The sequence below is a fragment of the Salmo trutta genome, chromosome 37 (genome assembly GCF_901001165.1).
Source record: "Salmo trutta chromosome 37, fSalTru1.1, whole genome shotgun sequence".
NCBI classification, from domain to species: Eukaryota; Metazoa; Chordata; class Actinopteri; order Salmoniformes; family Salmonidae; genus Salmo; species Salmo trutta.
Genome location: NC_042993.1, coordinates 17,558,100 through 17,577,734, shown reverse-complemented (window position 1 = coordinate 17,577,734; position 19,635 = coordinate 17,558,100). Strand labels below are relative to the sequence as shown.

Below are 19,635 nucleotides of genomic sequence, written 5' to 3'. Positions count from 1 at the left end.
GGTCGTCAACAGCAACACAATATGAAGACATTAGTTGGACGTCATTACAAAAATTATGGATGTTAAATACTAATACTTTTTTTCGTTCAAGTTTTTTGTTATTATAAAAAAATGTCTGATTAATCCTGAAGCAAAACTAAACTAATGATGAATAGATTCAAACTAGCACTTTTAATGGAGTTTTGGGTTCAATTACAAAGTCTGTAAGTAGTCCTAAAGCCAAACACTGACTCATGCTTCTGCTCCCTGATTTGCATCAAAATGACAGAATCAAGAGGAGGAATATTCATTTTCTGTTGGGGCATAATAGCCTAGACCTCTGTCCTATACGCCTACAACACCCACACTGCAGAGCGGAGAAACACAACCTGTGCAATTCTGAACAATTAACTAAAACACCTCTGTTGTTGCCTGTGTATGGATCCAAACCCGTATGGAACCAAGATCACCTGGGAGAATCAAGACAACGTTAGCACAATGAGCTAAAGCCTAGGCATTAGATCTAGAACATTGAGCTAAATCCTATGTACTACATCTAGACATTAGCTAGTATATAACTACTGCTATGCACACCCTTTCTATTCACATACTGTCCATACACACACATTCGGAAAGTATTCAGACCCCTTGACTTTTGCCATATTTTGCTACGTTACAGCCTTATTCTAAAATGGATTAAGTAGTTTTTTTCCCCTCATCAATCTACACACAATACAATACCCCATAATGTCAAAGCGAAAAACTTTTTTTTTTTTTTAAATGTTGGCAAATGTACTAAAAATAAAAAACAGAAATATCACATTTACATAAGAATTTCAGACCCGTTACTCGGTGCTTTATTGAAGCACCTTTGGCAGCGATTACTGCCTTGAGTCTTCTTGGGTATGACACTACAAGCTTGGGACACCTGTATTTGGGGAGTTTCTCCCATTCTTCACTTCAGGTCCTCTCAAGCTCTGTCAGTTTGGATGGCGAGCGTCGCTGCACAGCTATTTTCAGGTCTCTCCAGAGATGTTCGATCGGGTTCAAGTCCGGGTTCTGGCTGGGCCACTCATGGACATTCAGAGATGTGTCCAGAAGCCACTCCTGCGTTGGCTTGGCTGTGTGCTTAGGGTCGTTGTCCTGTTGGAAGGTGAACCTTCACCTCAGGCTGAAGTCCTGAGTGCTCTGGAGCAGGTTTTCATCAAGGATCTCTGTACTTAGCTCCGTTCATCTTTCCCTCAATCCTGACTAGTGTCCCAGTCCCTGCCGCTGAAAAACATCCCCACAGTATGATATTTTCACCACCATGCTCCACCATAGAGATGGTGCCAGGTTTCCTCCAGACGTGACACTTGGCATTCAGGCCAGAGAGTTCAATCTTGGTTTCATCAGACCAGAGAGTCTTGTTTCTCATGGTCTGAGAGTCTGTATGTGCCTTTTGGCAAACTTCAAGCGGGCTGTCATGTCCCTTTTACTGAGGAGTGGCTTCCATCTGGCCACTCTACCATAAAGGCCTGATTGGTGGAGTGCTGCAGAGATGGTTGTCTTTCTGGAAGGTTCTCCCATCTTCACAGAGGAACTCTGGACCTCTGTCAGAGTGACCATTGGGTTGTTGGTCACCTCCCTGACCAAGGCCCTTCTCCCCTGATTGCTCAGTTTGGCCTGCCAGACAGTTCTAGGAAGAGTCTTGGTGGTTCCAAACTTCTTCCATTTCAGAATGATGGAGGCCACTGTGTTCTTGGGGACCTTCAACGCTGCAGACAGTTTTGGTACCCTTTCCCAGATCTGTGCCTCGACACAATCCTGTCTCTGAGCTATACAGACAATTCCTTCGATCTCATGGCTTGGTTTTTACTCTGACATGTACTGTCAACTGTGGGACCTTATATAGACAGGTGTGTGCCTTTCCAAATCATGTCCAATCAAATGAATTTACCACAGGTGGACTCCAATCAAGTTGTAGAAACATCAAGGATGATTAATGGAAACAGGATGCACCTGAGCTAAAATTTCGAGTCTCAGAGCAAAGGGTCTGAATACTTATATAAGTAAGGTATTTCAGTGAATTTTTAAGCTTTGTTTAAGCTTTGTCTTTATGGGGTATTTTGTGTAGATTGATGTTTTTTATTTTTATTTAATCAATTTAAGAATAAGGCTGTAATGTAAAAAAATATGGAAAAAGTCAAGGGATCTGAATCATTTCCGAATGCACTGTATATATTTATATTCCATGTGCAATGCCAAGCGTCAGCTGGAGTGGTGTAAAGCTCGCTGCCATTGGACTCTGGAGCAGTGGAAACGCGTTCTCTGGAGTGATGAATTACGCTTCACCATCTGGCAGTCTGACGAACTAATCTGGGTTTGGTGGATGCCAGGAGAACACTACCTGCCCCAATGCATAGTGCCAATTGTAAAGTTGGCCCCTTAGTTCCAGTGAAGGGAAATCTTAAACGCTACAGCATACAAAGACATTCTAGGCAATTCTGTGCTTCCAACTTTGTGACAACAGTTTGGGGAAGGCCCTTTCCCATTTCAGCATCACAATGCCCCCGTGCACAAAGCGAGGTCCATACAGAAATGGTTTGTCAAGATCGGTGTGGAAGAACTTGACTGGCCTGCAAAGAGCCCTGACCTCAACCTATTTTACTTTTTACTGCATTGGTAGGAGCTAGTGTAACAGTGTAGGTTCTGTCCTTCTCCTCGCCCCTACCTGGGCTCGAACCAGGGACCCTCTGCACACATCGACAACAGCCACCCTCAAAGCATCGTTACCCATCGCGCCACAAAAGCCGCGGCCCATTAAAACTCGTTTTTCAACCACTCCACAAATTTCTTGTTAACAAACTATAGTTTTGGCAAGTCGGTTAGGACATCTACTTTGTGCATGACATGGGGGAATGGAAATGATGCAGACAATACATTGCTAGAAGCCACAATCTAACTACAATATTAATATTTATTTTAAATTGAGAAAAAAAAGGCCCGTTCAAAAGTAAAGCACTGTGTAGGGAATAGGGTGCCATTTTGGACTCCAATAGGTTCCCACGGGACAAGAATTTTGTTAAACTCTCACTGTCTGCTACTCCAACGGTTTTGTTTTGGTTCTCAGACAGGGCTAAGATCTCCCTACTTGTCGGTGCCCGTCCAGGGAACTGCTCTGGGCCTCAAACAGATGATTACACCTGGCCTAGTGGAGCTACACTCCCTCTCTCCATAATCCCTATCCTGGATATATACACTGAGTGTACAAAACATTAGGAACACATAGACTGACCAGGTGAATCCAGGTAAAAACTATGATCCTTTACTGATGTCATTTGTTAAATCCATTTCAATCAGTGTAGATGAAGGGGAGGAGACAGGTTAAAGTATTTCTAAGCCTTGAGACAGTTGAGACATGGATTCTATATGTGTGCCATTCAGAGGGTGAATAGGCAAGACAAAATATTTAAGTGCTTTTGAACAGGGAATGATAGTAGGTGCCAGGTTCACCGGTTTGAGTGTGTCAAAAACTGCAACGCTGCTGGATTTTTCATGCTCAACAGTTTCCCGTGTGTATCAAGAATGGTTCATCATCCAAAGGACATCCAGCTAACTTGATACAACTGCATTGTGGTAAACATGGGCCAACAAATTGAGGCAAAAGGGGGTGCAACTCAATATTAGGAAGGTGTTCTGTATATAGACACTGAACAAAATGATAAACGCAACATGTAAAGTGTTGGTCCCATGTTTCTTGAGCTGAAATAAAAGATCCCAGATATTTTCCATATGCACAAAAAGCTTAAGTCTCTCAAATGTTGTGCACAAATTTGTTTACATCCCTGTTAGTGAGCATTTGTCCTTTGCCAAGATAATCCATCCACCTGACAGGTGTGGTATACCAAGAAGCTGATTAAACAGAATGATCATTACACAGGTGCACCTTGTGCTGGGGACAATAAAAGGCCCCTCTAAAATGTGCAGTTTTGTCACACAACACACTGCCACAAATGTCTCAAGTTTTGAGGGAGCGTGCAATTGGCATGCTGACTGCAGGAATGTCCACCAAAGCTGTTGCCAGAGAATTTAATGTTAATTTCTCTACCATAAGCCTCCTCCAAAATCGTTTTAGAGAATTTGTCAATAGGTTCAACTGGCCTCACAACCGCAGACCACGTGTATGGCATCATGTGGGCGGTTTGCTGATGTCAACGTTGTGAACAGAGTGCCCCATGGTAGTGGTGGGGTTATGGTATCGGCGGGCATAAGCTATGAACGAACACAATTGCATTTTATCGATGGCAATTTGAATGCACAGAAATACCGTGATGGGATCCTGAGGGCCAATGTGAGGCCCATTTATTTTAAGGTATCTTTGACCAACTCATGTGAAATCCGGAGATTAGGACTGAATTCATTTCAAATCGACTGATTTTCTCATATGAATTGTAACTCAGTAAAATCTTTGAAATGGTTGCATCTTGCATTTATATTGTTGTTCAGTATATGTTTTATTGTCACATACACCAGATAGGTGCAGTGAAATGTGTTGCTTTACAGGGTCAGTCATAGTAGTATGGCGCCCCCGGAGAAAATGAGGGTTAAATGCTTAGCTCAATGGCAGATCAGCAGATTTTTCACCTGATCAGCTCGGGTATGCGAACCAGCAACCTTTCGGTTACTGACCCAATGCTCTAACCGCTAGGCTACCTGCTGCCCTAGATGGGAGAGAAGTGCAGTCACGAAAACCCAGGGAGGAGTACTGCCACTGAATCTGAATTAAGAACCCTCAAATCTCTTTAAGTCTCAAGCTATAAACATAGTCTTGGTGAGAACATTTTTGCACTGAAAAAAAAATGATGTTTTAACTGAATTGAGCCCTAGGCATAGGAATAACAGTACCTATCTAACTTATGATGTACTGTTTTCCATATGAGACCTATACTATAACAAGTATGTGATATATCCCAAGTAGCATTGGCATCCTAATGACATACTGGCGATAGAGTGAATATCAATCTGTGATGCTAGACTGCCTCTAACTATACTGGACCTCTGAGGGTTTGTTACAGTTCTAGTGACACAAGACATCAGAACAATTCCCTGAATTCAATTTACACTGTCTGACTACCACCTGTCTACGGAGAGGGGAAAGAAAGGGGGATGAGGGGGAGGAGAGAAAGGAGAAGTATGTGACGGCACCATGCTACTCTCACAATGGGGAGAGAGAAAATGGACCGTTGCCTGGTCCACCACGGTGGAGAGAGAGTAGGAGAGAAAACGGACCGCTGCCTGGTCCACCAAGGTGGAGAGAGAGTAGGAGAGAAAACGGACCGTTGCCTGGTCCACCACGGTGGAGAGAGAGTAGGAGAGAAAACGGACCGCTGCCTGGTCCACCACGGTGGAGAGAGAGTAGGAGAGAAAACGGACCGCTGCCTGGTCCACCAAGGTGGAGAGAGAGTAGGAGAGAAAACGGACCGCTGCCTGGTCCACCACGGTGGAGAGAGAGTAGGAGAGAAAACGGACCGCTGCCTGGTCCACCACGGTGGAGAGAGAGTAGGAGAGAAAACGGACCGCTGCCTGGTCCACCACGGTGGAGAGAGCGTAGGAGAGAAAACGGACCGCTGCCTGGTCCACCACGGTGGAGAGAGAGTAGGAGAGAAAAGGGACCGCTGCCTGGTCCACCAAGGTGGAGAGAGAGTAGGAGAGAAAACGGACCGCTGCCTGGTCCACCACGGTGGAGAGAGAGTAGGAGAGAAAACGGACCGCTGCCTGGTCCACCACGGTGGAGAGAGAGTAGGAGAGAAAACGGACCGTTGCCTGGTCCACCACGGTGGAGAGAGAGTAGGAGAGAAAACGGACCGCTGCCTGGTCCACCACGGTGGGGAGAGAGTAGGAGAGAAAACGGACCGCTGCCTGGTCCACCAAGGTGGAGAGAGAGTAGGAGAGAAAACGGACCGTTGCCTGGTCCACCACGGTGGAGAGAGAGTAGGAGAGAAAACGGACCGCTGCCTGGTCCACCACGGTGGAGAGAGAGTAGGAGAGAAAACGGACCGCTGCCTGGTCCACCAAGGTGGAGAGAGAGTAGGAGAGAAAACGGACCGCTGCCTGGTCCACCAAGGTGGAGAGAGAGTAGGAGAGAAAACGGACCGCTGCCTGGTCCACCACGGTGGAGAGAGAGTAGGAGAGAAAACGGACCGCTGCCTGGTCCACCACGGTGGAGAGAGAGTAGGAGAGAAAAGGGACCGCTGCCTGGTCCACCACGGTGGGGAGAGAGTAGGAGAGAAAACGGACCGCTGCCTGGTCCACCACGGTGGAGAGAGAGTAGGAGAGAAAACGGACCGCTGCCTGGTCCACCACGGTGAGGAGAGAGTAGGAGAGAAAACGGACCGCTGCCTGGTCCACCAAGGTGGAGAGAGAGTAGGAGAGAAAACGGACCGTTGCCTGGTCCACCACGGTGGAGAGAGAGTAGGAGAGAAAACGGACCGCTGCCTGGTCCACCACGGTGGAGAGAGAGTAGGAGAGAAAACGGACCGCTGCCTGGTCCACCAAGGTGGAGAGAGAGTAGGAGAGAAAACGGACCGCTGCCTGGTCCACCACGGTGGAGAGAGAGTAGGAGAGAAAACGGACCGCTGCCTGGTCCACCACGGTGGAGAGAGAGTAGGAGAGAAAACGGACCGCTGCCTGGTCCACCACGGTGGAGAGAGAGTAGGAGAGAAAACGGACCGCTGCCTGGTCCACCACGGTGGGGAGAGAGTAGGAGAGAAAACGGACCGCTGCCTGGTCCACCACGGTGGGGAGAGAGTAGGAGAGAAAACGGACCGCTGCCTGGTCCACCACGGTGGAGAGAGAGTAGGAGAGAAAACGGACCGCTGCCTGGTCCACCACGGTGGAGAGAGAGTAGGAGAGAAAACGGACCGCTGCCTGGTCCACCAAGGTGGAGAGAGAGTAGGAGAGAAAACGGACCGCTGCCTGGTCCACCACGGTGGAGAGAGAGTAGGAGAGAGAACGGACCGCTGCCTGGTCCACCACGGTGGAGAGAGAGTAGGAGAGAAAACGGACCGCTGCCTGGTCCACCACGGTGGAGAGAGAGTAGGAGAGAAAACGGACCGCTGCCTGGTCCACCACGGTGGAGAGAGAGTAGGAGAGAAAACGGACCGCTGCCTGGTCCACCACGGTGGAGAGAGAGTAGGAGAGAAAACGGACCGCTGCCTGGTCCACCACGGTGGAGAGAGAGTAGGAGAGAAAACGGACCGCTGCCTGGTCCACCACGGTGGAGAGAGAGTAGGAGAGAAAACGGACCGCTGCCTGGTCCACCACGGTGGAGAGAGAGTAGGAGAGAAAACGGACCGCTGCCTGGTCCACCACGGTGGAGAGAGAGTAGGAGAGAAAACGGACCGCTGCCTGGTCCACCACGGTGGAGAGAGAGTAGGAGAGAAAACGGACCGCTGCCTGGTCCACCACGGTGGAGAGAGAGTAGGAGAGAAAACGGACCGCTGCCTGGTCCACCACGGTGGGGAGAGAGTAGGAGAGAAAACGGACCGCTGCCTGGTCCACCACGGTGGGGAGAGAGTAGGAGAGAAAACGGACCGCTGCCTGGTCCACCACGGTGGAGAGAGAGTAGGAGAGAAAACGGACCGCTGCCTGGTCCACCACGGTGGAGAGAGAGTAGGAGAGAAAACGGACCGCTGCCTGGTCCACCACGGTGGAGAGAGAGTAGGAGAGAAAAGGGACCGCTGCCTGGTCCACCACGGTGGAGAGAGAGTAGGAGAGAAAAGGGACCGCTGCCTGGTCCACCACGGTGGGGAGAGAGTAGGAGAGAAAACGGACCGCTGCCTGGTCCACCACGGTGGAGAGAGAGTAGGAGAGAAAACGGACCGCTGCCTGGTCCACCACGGTGGAGAGAGAGTAGGAGAGAAAACGGACCGCTGCCTGGTCCACCACGGTGGGGAGAGAGTAGGAGAGAAAACGGACCGCTGCCTGGTCCACCACGGTGGAGAGAGAGTAGGAGAGAAAACGGACCGCTGCCTGGTCCACCACGGTGGAGAGAGAGTAGGAGAGAAAACGGACCGCTGCCTGGTCCACCACGGTGGGGAGAGAGTAGGAGAGAAAACGGACCGCTGCCTGGTCCACCACGGTGGAGAGAGAGTAGGAGAGAAAAGGGACCGCTGCCTGGTCCACCACGGTGGAGAGAGAGTAGGAGAGAAAAGGGACCGCTGCCTGGTCCACCACGGTGGAGAGAGAGTAGGAGAGAAAAGGGACCGCTGCCTGGTCCACCACGGTGGAGAGAGAGTAGGAGAGAAAACGGACCGCTGCCTGGTCCACCACGGTGGGGAGAGAGTAGGAGAGAAAACGGACCGCTGCCTGGTCCACCACGGTGGAGAGAGAGTAGGAGAGAAAACGGACCGCTGCCTGGTCCACCACGGTGGAGAGAGAGTAGGAGAGAAAACGGACCGCTGCCTGGTCCACCAAGGTGGAGAGAGAGTAGGAGAGAAAACGGACCGCTGCCTGGTCCACCACGGTGGAGAGAGAGTAGGAGAGAAAACGGACCGCTGCCTGGTCCACCACGGTGGAGAGAGAGTAGGAGAGAAAACGGACCGCCGCCTGGTCCACCACGGTGGGGAGAGAGTAGGAGAGAAAACGGACCGCCGCCTGGTCCACCACGGTGGGGAGAGAGTAGGAGAGAAAACGGACCGCCGCCTGGTCCACCACGGTGGAGAGAGAGTAGGAGAGAAAACGGACCGTTGCCTGGTCCACCACGGTGGAGAGAGAGTAGGAGAGAAAACGGACCGCCGCCTGGTCCACCACGGTGGAGAGAGAGTAGGAGAGAAAACGGACCGCCGCCTGGTCCACCACGGTGGAGAGAGAGTAGGAGAGAAAACGGACCGCTGCCTGGTCCACCACGGTGGGGAGAGAGTAGGAGAGAAAACGGACCGCTGCCTGGTCCACCACGGTGGGGAGAGAGTAGGAGAGAAAACGGACCGCTGCCTGGTCCACCACGGTGGAGAGAGAGTAGGAGAGAAAACGGACCGTTGCCTGGTCCACCACGGTGGAGAGAGAGTAGGAGAGAAAACGGACCGCTGCCTGGTCCACCACGGTGGAGAGAGAGTAGGAGAGAAAACGGACCGCTGCCTGGTCCACCACGGTGGAGAGAGAGTAGGAGAGAAAACGGACGTTGCCTGGTCCACCACGGTGGAGAGAGAGTAGGAGAGAAAACGGACCGCTGCCTGGTCCACCACGGTGGAGAGAGAGTAGGAGAGAAAACGGACCGCTGCCTGGTCCACCACGGTGGAGAGAGAGTAGGAGAGAAAACGGACCGTTGCCTGGTCCACCACGGTGGAGAGAGAGTAGGAGAGAAAACGGACCGCTGCCTGGTCCACCACGGTGGGAGAGAGTAGGAGAGAAAACGGACCGCTGCCTGGTCCACCACGGTGGAGAGAGAGTAGGAGAGAAAACGGACCGCTGCCTGGTCACCACGGTGGAGAGAGAGTAGGAGAGAAAACGGACCGCTGCCTGGTCCACCACGGTGGAGAGAGAGTAGGAGAGAAAACGGACCGCTGCCTGGTCCACCACGGTGGAGAGAGAGTAGGAGAGAAAACGGACCGCTGCCTGGTCCACCACGGTGGAGAGAGAGTAGGAGAGAAAACGGACCGCTGCCTGGTCCACCACGGTGGAGAGAGAGTAGGAGAGAAACGGACCGCTGCCTGGTCCACCACGGTGGAGAGAGAGTAGGAGAGAAAACGGACCGCTGCCTGGTCCACCACGGTGGAGAGAGAGTAGGAGAGAAAAAAGGGAGAGGAGAAGAGAAAGGGGAGAAGAAACAAGAAATGGGTAGAGGAGGAGAAAGCAGTAGAGGAATAGAGGAGCAGAGAGAGAGAGAGAGAGAGAGAGAGAGAGAGAGGCCTTCCATATTTAGAAGCCTGACTCAGAAATATAGAGTAAGCATTAGACAGCGTTAGACAAAGACGGGACCTTGGCAGCAGGAGAGTGAGAATGATTCACCCAGTGACTTAGCATTGAAATGGAAAGGAGGACAGGAGGGAAAAGGAGGGAGGGAGGAATAGTTTGGAGACAGAGAGAAAAGAGAGAGAGCAGGTCAAACCGGAATGTGTTGTGCGAGGCTCAGCATTTAGAACCGCAGTGAGAAAAACAGACTCTCTCTACTTCACTAACCACTTCTTCTTCAAAACAAATAAATGGTCATGCAGGGGAAGGCTGAAGACACCCCCAGAGCTGTTTAATGTCAGTCTGGACCATTCAAACACACACACACACACACACACACACACACAAACACACACACAAAACAAAATCTCAGCTCTGGAGCAGTTCCTGATGACCTGATTAACGTGGAGTCTGGTTCTAGATGAAACTCACGCTGACACACACACACACACACACACACACACACACACACACACACACACACACACACACACACACACACACACACACACACACACACACAAAACAAAATCTCAGCTCTGGAGCAGTTCCTGATGACCTGATTAACGTGGAGTCTGGTTCTAGATGAAACTCACGCTGACACACACACGAACACACCCATTATCCTTTTTACACCCCTCAGGCATCAGATGATCCCTCTACCAGCTCATTTCTCTCTGCTCCTAAAAAGAGCTCACCGACACTTCACAGAGCAGTATCCTGGTCCTAATGCCTGGAAGGGGAAGGCTGATGTCATAGTCAGAACCTCAACCTGGATGGTGTTACTCAGAACACTGAGGTGATAAAGAAACATAGGCTCAGTCCCAAATGGCACTGTATTCCCTTTTTATAGTGCACTACATTTGACCAGGGCCTAGGAGAGCTCTGGTCAAAAGTAGTGTACTATATATAGGGAATAGGGTGCCATTTGGGACGTAGCTTGTTAAAATATGCACTTCTTTGATGTTTAGCATGGCATCGTGCCATTTTTTTCCTGGAACTTTTCTAAAGTTTTCTAGAGTTGTCCGGAAGCCCTGAGTAATGATTGGTGGGGTACTGTACCACATGAGTCGACGGGTGTGTGTTAGCAACACTGGGAGAGAGAGAGAGAGAGAGAGAGAGAGAGAGATGAAAGAAAAATAGTTCATTATTTGGGACTGAAGTTTGTAAGTTTCCATACTTATCGTAGGCAAATATGATAGCTGTCATATAGAATGTGGAGAGACACTTGTTAGAGCCCAGTGAGTCTGACTCATAAAAAAACTAATACAATGAATTTATTCAGTTTGTAAACACACTCTTGGAAGAGATGTTCCTATTACCAACCATACAGTACTAGATACATACATACAGTACATACATACAGTACTAGATACATACATACAGTACATACATACAGCACTAGATACATATATACAGTACATACATACAGTACATACATACATACAGTACTAGATACATACATACAGTACTAGATACATACACACAGTACATACATACAGTACTAGATACATACATACAGTACTAAGGCAGTCTATTGTGTTTTAAACAACAACAACAGTGAGTCAGTGCTCAGGCACGACACATTCGTAGGAATAAAATCATTACAATATAATGATCTGAAATGCCTTTTAGGTTGTTTGGGGTACACACTTCACTATTCAAATGCTCCCTGACTGTATCACTGAAATGAACAACCCTGAAGATGAGTCCTCATTATACAGCATGCAGACAGAGGAATTCCAGTCAGCTCTTATGCTGGCATGATATGCTGAGGGTATGTGAGATCCCCAGATAAGAAACACTGACAGATTCACTCATTCAAACAGTCCAGCCACAGCAAATAGACACAAACTGTTTACCCAGCCCCATACCAACACTATCTATCAGGGTTGGGAGGACGAGTGGAGGTAGAGATGAGGGGAGGGAGTGATGATAATGATAAAGAGATGGGAGGATGAGGGAAAGGAATAGAGGGATAAATGACCTAGTGCTGCTTCAGCCGGAGGGGGACAGAGAGAGAGAGAGAGTGGTGGAAGATGAAGTGAAAGAAGAGATGTTCAGAGAGATTTGGAGAGAGACAGATTGCCAGAATGATCAATTACTGCATCAAAGGTATGTTGGATGGGGCAGAGGGAGAGACAGATGGAGATGGAGAGGAGAGAGGGGGAGATCAAATGGGTCTCAGAAATGGTTTCCTTTTAGATTTGAAACAAACCAACACACAGAACCCAAAACGACTTCACATCCCGCTTTTAAGTGTCGCCGCCCATTACGCAATTTAGAGTTTCTCTCTCTTCCTCTCTCTCTTCCTCTCTCTCTTCCTCTCTCTCTTCCTCTCTCTCTTCCTCTCTCTTTGACAGCCATTCAAATGCTTCCAAGAGAAAAGTATGAGAAAGAATTTGGATTGAAAAGTCTAGCTAGCTGTCTAGACCAAGGGGAAATTGGTTTAGGACAAGAGATAAACAATTTAGCCAATGCTTTCTTTTGGAGGTGTCTTATGTAAAAAGACTACTTTGTCTGAGCATGATGGAACCTGCTCATCCTTGGTAATTGAATTCTTCCTGAACATGAGGTCTGTCAGCCTGTTGGGAGCCAATTAGTCCAAAAAGAAACAGTGATATGGACAACTAGATAACTGCTTCCATACAAGCCATTCCATCCATAAAATGATGCTATTACTATGTTTTAATCTAAGATTACAGATTATAAAACTAAATCCTGTACACTGTGTATGCTTGCAAAGTTTCAGATCTTTATTATTTCAATAGCCAATATTTAGTTCAACAGCACTCAATGGTAGATGGAATCATTGGCTATTGAAATACAGTAGATTGCAATAAAGGTGAGGTTTTGCAAGTAGGCAGTGTGTGGTTCATTTGTTATTTTGATTCACGTTTTATATTCCTATGAACCGGTAAAATATATATATTTTGTACATTTTTTACATGCGCATCCCTTTTGAAGATTGAAGTCATTTAACAAACGTTTCAGTATCTCTCCTAACACTACATCTAATAAATGTATCTCATAAACACTATGACCTGAAAAAGAGGACAATGGTGTCATCAGCAGCGAGGTCAATGATGAACCTGTGTGACTGTGTACTGGTGGAGACTAACCCCGAGTGCTTCACAATCACCTAAACCCAGTTACATTATTAACCTTTAACATACTGTATGACTGGATACCGCTTATTTCCCATAATCCATTTGGTCACATTTATTACGTTTTACTGATACATGGTATGCGGTATGCATGTCTTGGTGTAATTACATGCATCTACAGTGCATTCAGAAAGTATTCACACCCCTTGACTTTTTCCACATTTTGTTATGTTACAAGGTGTGATTAAAATGTATACTTTTTTTGTCAATGATCTACACAAAATACTCTGCAATGTCAAAGTGAAAAAATAAACTAACTACTAAAAAAAGATATGAAAAATAAAAGAGGAATATATGTTGATTATATAAATATTCAACCCCCTGACTCAATACATGTTAGAATCACCTTTAGCAGCGATTACAGCTGTGAGTATTTCTGGGTAAGTCTCGAAGAGCTTAACACACCTGGATTGTACAATATTTTCTCATTATTATTTTTAAAATGCTTCCAACAGATACCTCTTACTGATAGACTGAACAGACAACTTGCAGAGAGCACTTACAAAGAAAATCATTCTGACTGTAAATTCATCTTTCCTGTACAAAACTCCAAAGAAAGCACAATAATCCAATTTGTATGCAGCGGTATACTCACATTGTTGAAGTGTGATCTAAATACTGTAGGCTATAATATGTCAATCTCTTCTTGTCTCTTCTCTACAGCTGATAGAACCAGACTATGAAATGACAACCATCCTCTTGGGACGACATGGAGGTTTGGCATCCAAATGTCCATTAGACACGGATAGAACAGATCTACAATCCCTTTAGGGAGTATCTATCAACACAATGCTCCTCCTCTCTGTCCTCTCTTCACTGGTGCTACAAGCACAGCAGAGGGGAGAGTGAGCGAGTAGGGGACAGAGAGGAGGCATAGAGAGAGAGAGAGAGAGAGAGAGAGAGAGAGAGAGAGAGAGAGAGAGAGAGAGAGAGAGAGAGAGAGAGAGAGAGAGAGAGAGAGAGAAAGAAAGGGAGCGAGTAGGGGACAGAGAGGAGGCATAGAGAAAGAGAGAGAGAGGGAGCGAGTAGGGAACAGAGAGGAGGCATAGAGAGAGAGAGAGAGAGAGAGAGAGAGAGAGAGAGAGAGAGAGGGAGCGAGTAGGGGACAGAGAGGAGGCAAGAGAGAGAGAGAGAGAGAGAGAGAGAAAGAGAGAGAGAAAGAGAGAGAGAGGGAGTGAGTAGGGAACAGAGAGGAGGCATAGAGAGAGAGAGAGAGAGAGAGAGAGAGAGAGAAAATAGGGGGGAGAGAAAGAAAAGAGAGAGAGAGGGAGAGTGAGAGAAAAAGAGAGAGAGAGACCTAGAGGAGGAGAGAGCGAGAGAGAGAGAAAGCCATCACCTACAAAGAGATGAACCTGGAGAAGAGTCCCCTAAGCAAGCTGGTCCTGTGGCTCTGTTCACAAACACAAACAGTCTATTAATGTTCTGTATTATGTCATGTTTCATGTTTTGTGTGGACCCCAGGAAGAGTAGCTTCTGCTTTTGCAACAGCTAATGGGGATTCTAATAAAATACCCCAAAATACCAAATACCCCACAGAGCCCCAGGACAGAAACACAATTAGACACAACTAAATCATGAGAAAACCAAAAGATAATTACTTGACACATTGGAAAGAATTAACAAAAAAATAGAGCAAGCTAGAATGCTATTTGGCCCTGAACAGAGAGTACACCGTGGCAGAATACCTGACCACTGTGACTGACCCAAAATGAAGGAAAGCTTTGACTATGTACAGACTAAGTGAGCATAGCCTTGCTATTGAGAAAGGTTGCGGTAGGCAGACTTGGCTCTCAAGAGAAGACAGGCTATGTGCACACTGCCCACAAAATGAGGGGGAAACTGAGCTGCACTTCCTAACCTCCTGACAAATGTATGACCATATTAGAGACACATATTTTCTTCAGATTACACAGCCCCACAAAGAATTTAAAAAATAATAATTAACTTGATAAACTCCCTTATCTATTGGGTGAAATGCCACAGTGTGCCATCAAAGCAGCAAGATTTGTGACCTGATGACACAAGAAAAGGGCAACCAGTGAAGAACAAACACCATTGCAAATACAACCCATATTTATGTTTATTTATTTTCCCTTTTTTACTTTACCTATTTGCACATCATTACAACACTGTATATAGACATAATATGACATTTGAAATGACTTTATTCTTTGGAACTTGTGAGTGTAATATTTTCTGTTTATTCATTTCACTATCTTTGGCAATGTAAACATGTTTCCCATGCCAATAAAGCCCCTGTCACATCCTGACCAGTAAAGGGGTTATTTGTTATTGTAGTTTGGTCAGGATGTGGCAGGGGGTGTTTGTTTTATGTGGTTCGGGGTTTGTTGGGCTATGTTCCTATGTAAGAGGGGTGTTTGTTTAGAGTGTTTCGGGGTTTGTTGGGCTATGTTCTTGTTAGTTTATTTCTATGTTAGTTCTAGTCTTTCTATTTCTATGTTTAGTTAATGGGGTTGACCTTCAATTGGAAGCAGCTGCTCCTCGTTGCTTCTAATTTAAGGTCTTATTTAAGAGGGGTGTTTTTCTATAGGATTTGTTGGTAGTTGTCACCTGTTTTGTGTCTGTACACATGACAGGACTGTTTAGTGGCGTTTGTTGTTTTGTATACGTTTTTCCTTCTTTTAATAAAAATAAAGAAGATGAGTATACACGTTCCCGCCTTGTGACAGCCCCTTGAATTGAATTGAGAGAATAGGGGAAAGAGAGTAGGGGTAGAAAAGGGTTGTATTGTCTTTTTATCTATTAACAAAACCACAGGCAGCTAAACCAACCCCTGAGCCAGGCAGCATTTCCCCCCACCCCAACAACACCATCCCCCCACCCCAACAACACCATCCCCCCACCCCAACAACACCATCCCCCCTACACAGCAGCAGGACCAGCCCCCTGGCCAGGACAACCAGCTACCCGCCAATAAAGGCATATCTACCCCCTAAAGGCATATCTACCCCCTAAAGGCAGCATTTCCCCCCACCCCAACAACACCATCCCCCCTACACAGCAGCAGGACCAGCCCCCTGGCCAGGACAACCAGCTACCCGCCAATAAAGGCATATCTACCCCCTAAAGGCAGCATTTCCATCCCAGGGAAGAGAAACCAGACCCCTGCTCTCTCTGCACAATTACCCCCCGAACTCTATCATTTACTCTGTGTCCAAAAAACACACACACAGACTTGGTTCTATGAGAAAGCATATTCTCTCTCACTGTAATTCATCTGATGTCTCTGTCAGAGGATAATCGATCCATTCATTCTCCATGATGGATTCATTAACACCGTGGGGGATGATGCTTGGGTCATCATGGACATGTTTCTCCTTCTCTTGTCTTCCGCATGTGTTTCTTCTAAAAAGCCTTAAAGTCTTTGGTGGTGTCCGATTGTGTTCCATAGGTTGAGACTGGATTCTCTAAAAACATGTTTATTTCCTCTGACAGTACTTTAGGCTAGTTTAGGGAGTTTGTTCCAGTGACTGATTGCTTCCCAGAGGAGAACCCCCCATTCGCTACACTGGTGTATCCCACAGGAACGAAATTCAAGCGGCTCTGCCTTGTTTGGGGTCACCTGGTTGCCGCGCGAGGTCGCAAGGTTAATAACCACACCATGTTCCACCAGGGTGTGAAATGGCCACCTGGACGCTATGAGGTCATCATGGTAAACATTCAACTTTTTATTGACCCCATCCTTCTCACGTTAAGGACCCTTTGCCTTTTTACAGTTGTAGTACTCTGCATCCATAGAATGTATTGTGTTTAACACCAACTGGGTTTGAGGAGCCCCATATCAATAGAATCGGCCCATTACCTCTATAGTTTACAGACTCTGGGTAATTCAAAGCGAACCATGTCACTGAAAGGTTATTTAGTATGGAATGAGGCCGGGGGAATGACTTGAAACAACTCAAGCCCATTTGCAATTTAGGGGGGTCAATTGGATAAGCACCTAAGAGATATATCTAATGGAAAACAAAGCCTAAATAAGAATATGCATGAAAAGCTAAATGTGCGCATAGGCCTTGGCCTAATGCAGGCCAGCTAATTCATATACGTAGCCTACTAAGAACAATAAATGATTGAACAGCTGACAGTGCGTTTTTTAGGTAATACACTGTTTATACACTGGTATTACAGTGGTCAGCCTATCAAACAATATAATAGAATAACGTGAAGAGCAGTTAGGCCTATGTGGTCTAATAAGCCGATGTTATGGGTTATCAGTTCTGTTGTCACTTAGAGAGATACAATGTACTGTAACTAAGCTTTATTGACATACTATACATTAGGATATGTTTTATACTGCAGGGGTACAATGTAGCCTAATTACAATAGTCCTAACTAGCTACTTTGTACATCACCAATGAAGACGTGAATAATGCAATGTAATAACTAAGTAGTTAACGTTAGTTCGTTGACTCGTGGAAAATAGAATTTATCTCATCACCAGGCCAGACAAACAAGCAATGTGGGTGCAACGTTACACCTCACTATGCGCTTCCCAAGTGCTGTGGCCGGAGTCCAAACCTGCCTTCCCCTCCAGCCCTCCCCTCCAGCCCTCCCCTCCAGCCTTCCCCGCCTGACACCGAGACTGTTTGACGCCAATCGACACAGTGGGGCAGGCAGACAGACTGACATAAACCCACAAACACCCATTACCAGACAAACGGACACAAATACCTCATGTAACCGTGAAGATAGCCTACCCACAGCAGATCCATAACTGGCATGAGCGATTTAGCAATTTGCGTTTATTGACAGTGCGTATTCTTTATCAATGCATGAGCGTGATGTAGTTTTTGCCACTTACCTAAAAGTCACGGAAAAATGTGACACCAATCGCAACTTCTAAATGTTTTGAATATCCCGTATGCAATGTGTAGGACGGTGACTGTCCACCAAAATATTCCGCCACGGGAATAATCCAACACCGCCTGCAGTTGTTGCGCGGCGCGTTCGACCTTTCTTAAACTCTGAAAACAACAAAGCACTCCAAAATAGGCAACACGTTACGTCCAAAAACTTAGAAAATGTAAAGTTGTCTAGCTCACATTTGTCAAGATTAAAGTGAGAACTGACAAGAGAACGGGAAGAGAAAACCGTTCATATCTCCGTCGCTGTCTATTCGTCTATTTGACCGCGGAAGCCTATCTTCAGCTGCGCACACAGAGCCCTGCTCAAACCTCACCGCGAGGCCAGCAACCGCGAGGCCAGCAACCGCCACCAGCTGCTCATTTACATAACTGCACTGGCTGTGTCCAATCACAACAGCTAGCCAGGTGCTTGTTGAATATTCTACCAGCAAACAGCCAATCAGTAGTCGCCCTGGGTGGGACGCATGGCCCGACAACAGCACTGTAAATGTGAGTAAGCCCCTGGGTATAAAGATATTTTATTTGTTACAGGAATTGAGAGATTTGGGGAATATGAAATATAATACAGAGGAAGGAAACAGAGGTATTTTACCTTGTTAACCCCTTGTTTGTACGCCTGTCTGGATAACTGTACCCTGGTTTTCAGCATCAACATCCTTACTTTATGTGAGATATCAAAAGCAACACTTATTCTTGTCCCAAATGACACCCAATTCCCTATACAGTGCACTAATTTTGACTATGGGTCCTGGTCAAAAGTAGTGCACTATAGGGAAAAGGGTGCCATTTGGGATGCAGGCTTCATCTGTTATCACTTCTTTCATCCACTCATCATAGCTGTTGCCAATAGCCTACATCTATCTAGGGTTCTTTCTTTGGATTTACCCCAAAAGTAAACATTATTACAGAGTTTGCCACTTTAACTGTATACTATTACACCCCTGGGCTATAATTAGTGCGATTGAAGGTTTTGCACTAAAGCACAGTACTTTGCATCATAAGAGTTGTGAAAACGGGGCTTGGAGAGGAGACCAACACAGAAAATACTCAACCTAAGAAGTGAGATAAAAGTGTTGTTCAGTATAAACGTGAAAGAGTAGAGTTTGTAAGGTGAATGAAACAAGTGAACACAAACAGTAACACACTACACAAACTCTAATGAAAAGAATTGGTTATTTTAAAATCAAGCCAATGAGTGTCAGACAGTGTAGCAGCCTAGGAGTTGGGTATGCTGAAGGAAAATATGTAGAAGGAAAATGAGTAGAAGGCAAGAAGAGCGAGACAGAGAGGAAGAGTATTAGGCAGCTATGTGTCAGTACTTGCCCGTCTCTCGCGGTATGGTGCGACCAGGAGAAAAAGCTAACTTTATCTGGCACTCTATCAGCAGCGTGGGACAATAAAGGTCATTAGCAAACACTGCCTGATCCAGCCCCACCTTGGATAAACAGGGGCACTGAACCACTGATAAACTGTTTTTGTGTGTGTGTGTGTGTGTGTGTGTGTGTGTGTGTGCATACAGTATATTGGTCAGCATGTTACCTTTACCTTATCTCAGTACGTCAACATGAAGACATGATGTGGTTTATGTCGGAGGACAAAGAGACAAAACCCCTATATTCCAAACACCCATAAACCCAGTTTTACACACATGCCCTCATTTCCTTTAACTTCTC

General features: G+C 46.7%; 1 protein-coding gene across 4 annotated transcripts in view; it reads right to left on the bottom strand.

The window, feature by feature from the left end:
* The window catches only part of LOC115176370 (epithelial discoidin domain-containing receptor 1), an 81,373-nt gene extending 63,077 nt beyond the window's left edge, over positions 1-18,296 (bottom strand). For 2 of the 4 annotated variants that reach the window (XM_029736355.1, XM_029736358.1), the window contains exon 1: positions 13,672-13,753. In XM_029736355.1, the coding sequence (XP_029592215.1) occupies positions 13,672-13,673 (2 nt within the window). In that variant the 5' untranslated portion in view covers positions 13,674-13,753. Of the gene's footprint in view, positions 1-13,671; positions 13,755-17,898 lie in introns of those variants that run through there. The other 2 variants (XM_029736357.1, XM_029736356.1) reach the window with 2 other exon arrangements.
* Positions 18,297-19,635: the final 1,339 nt, after the last annotated feature.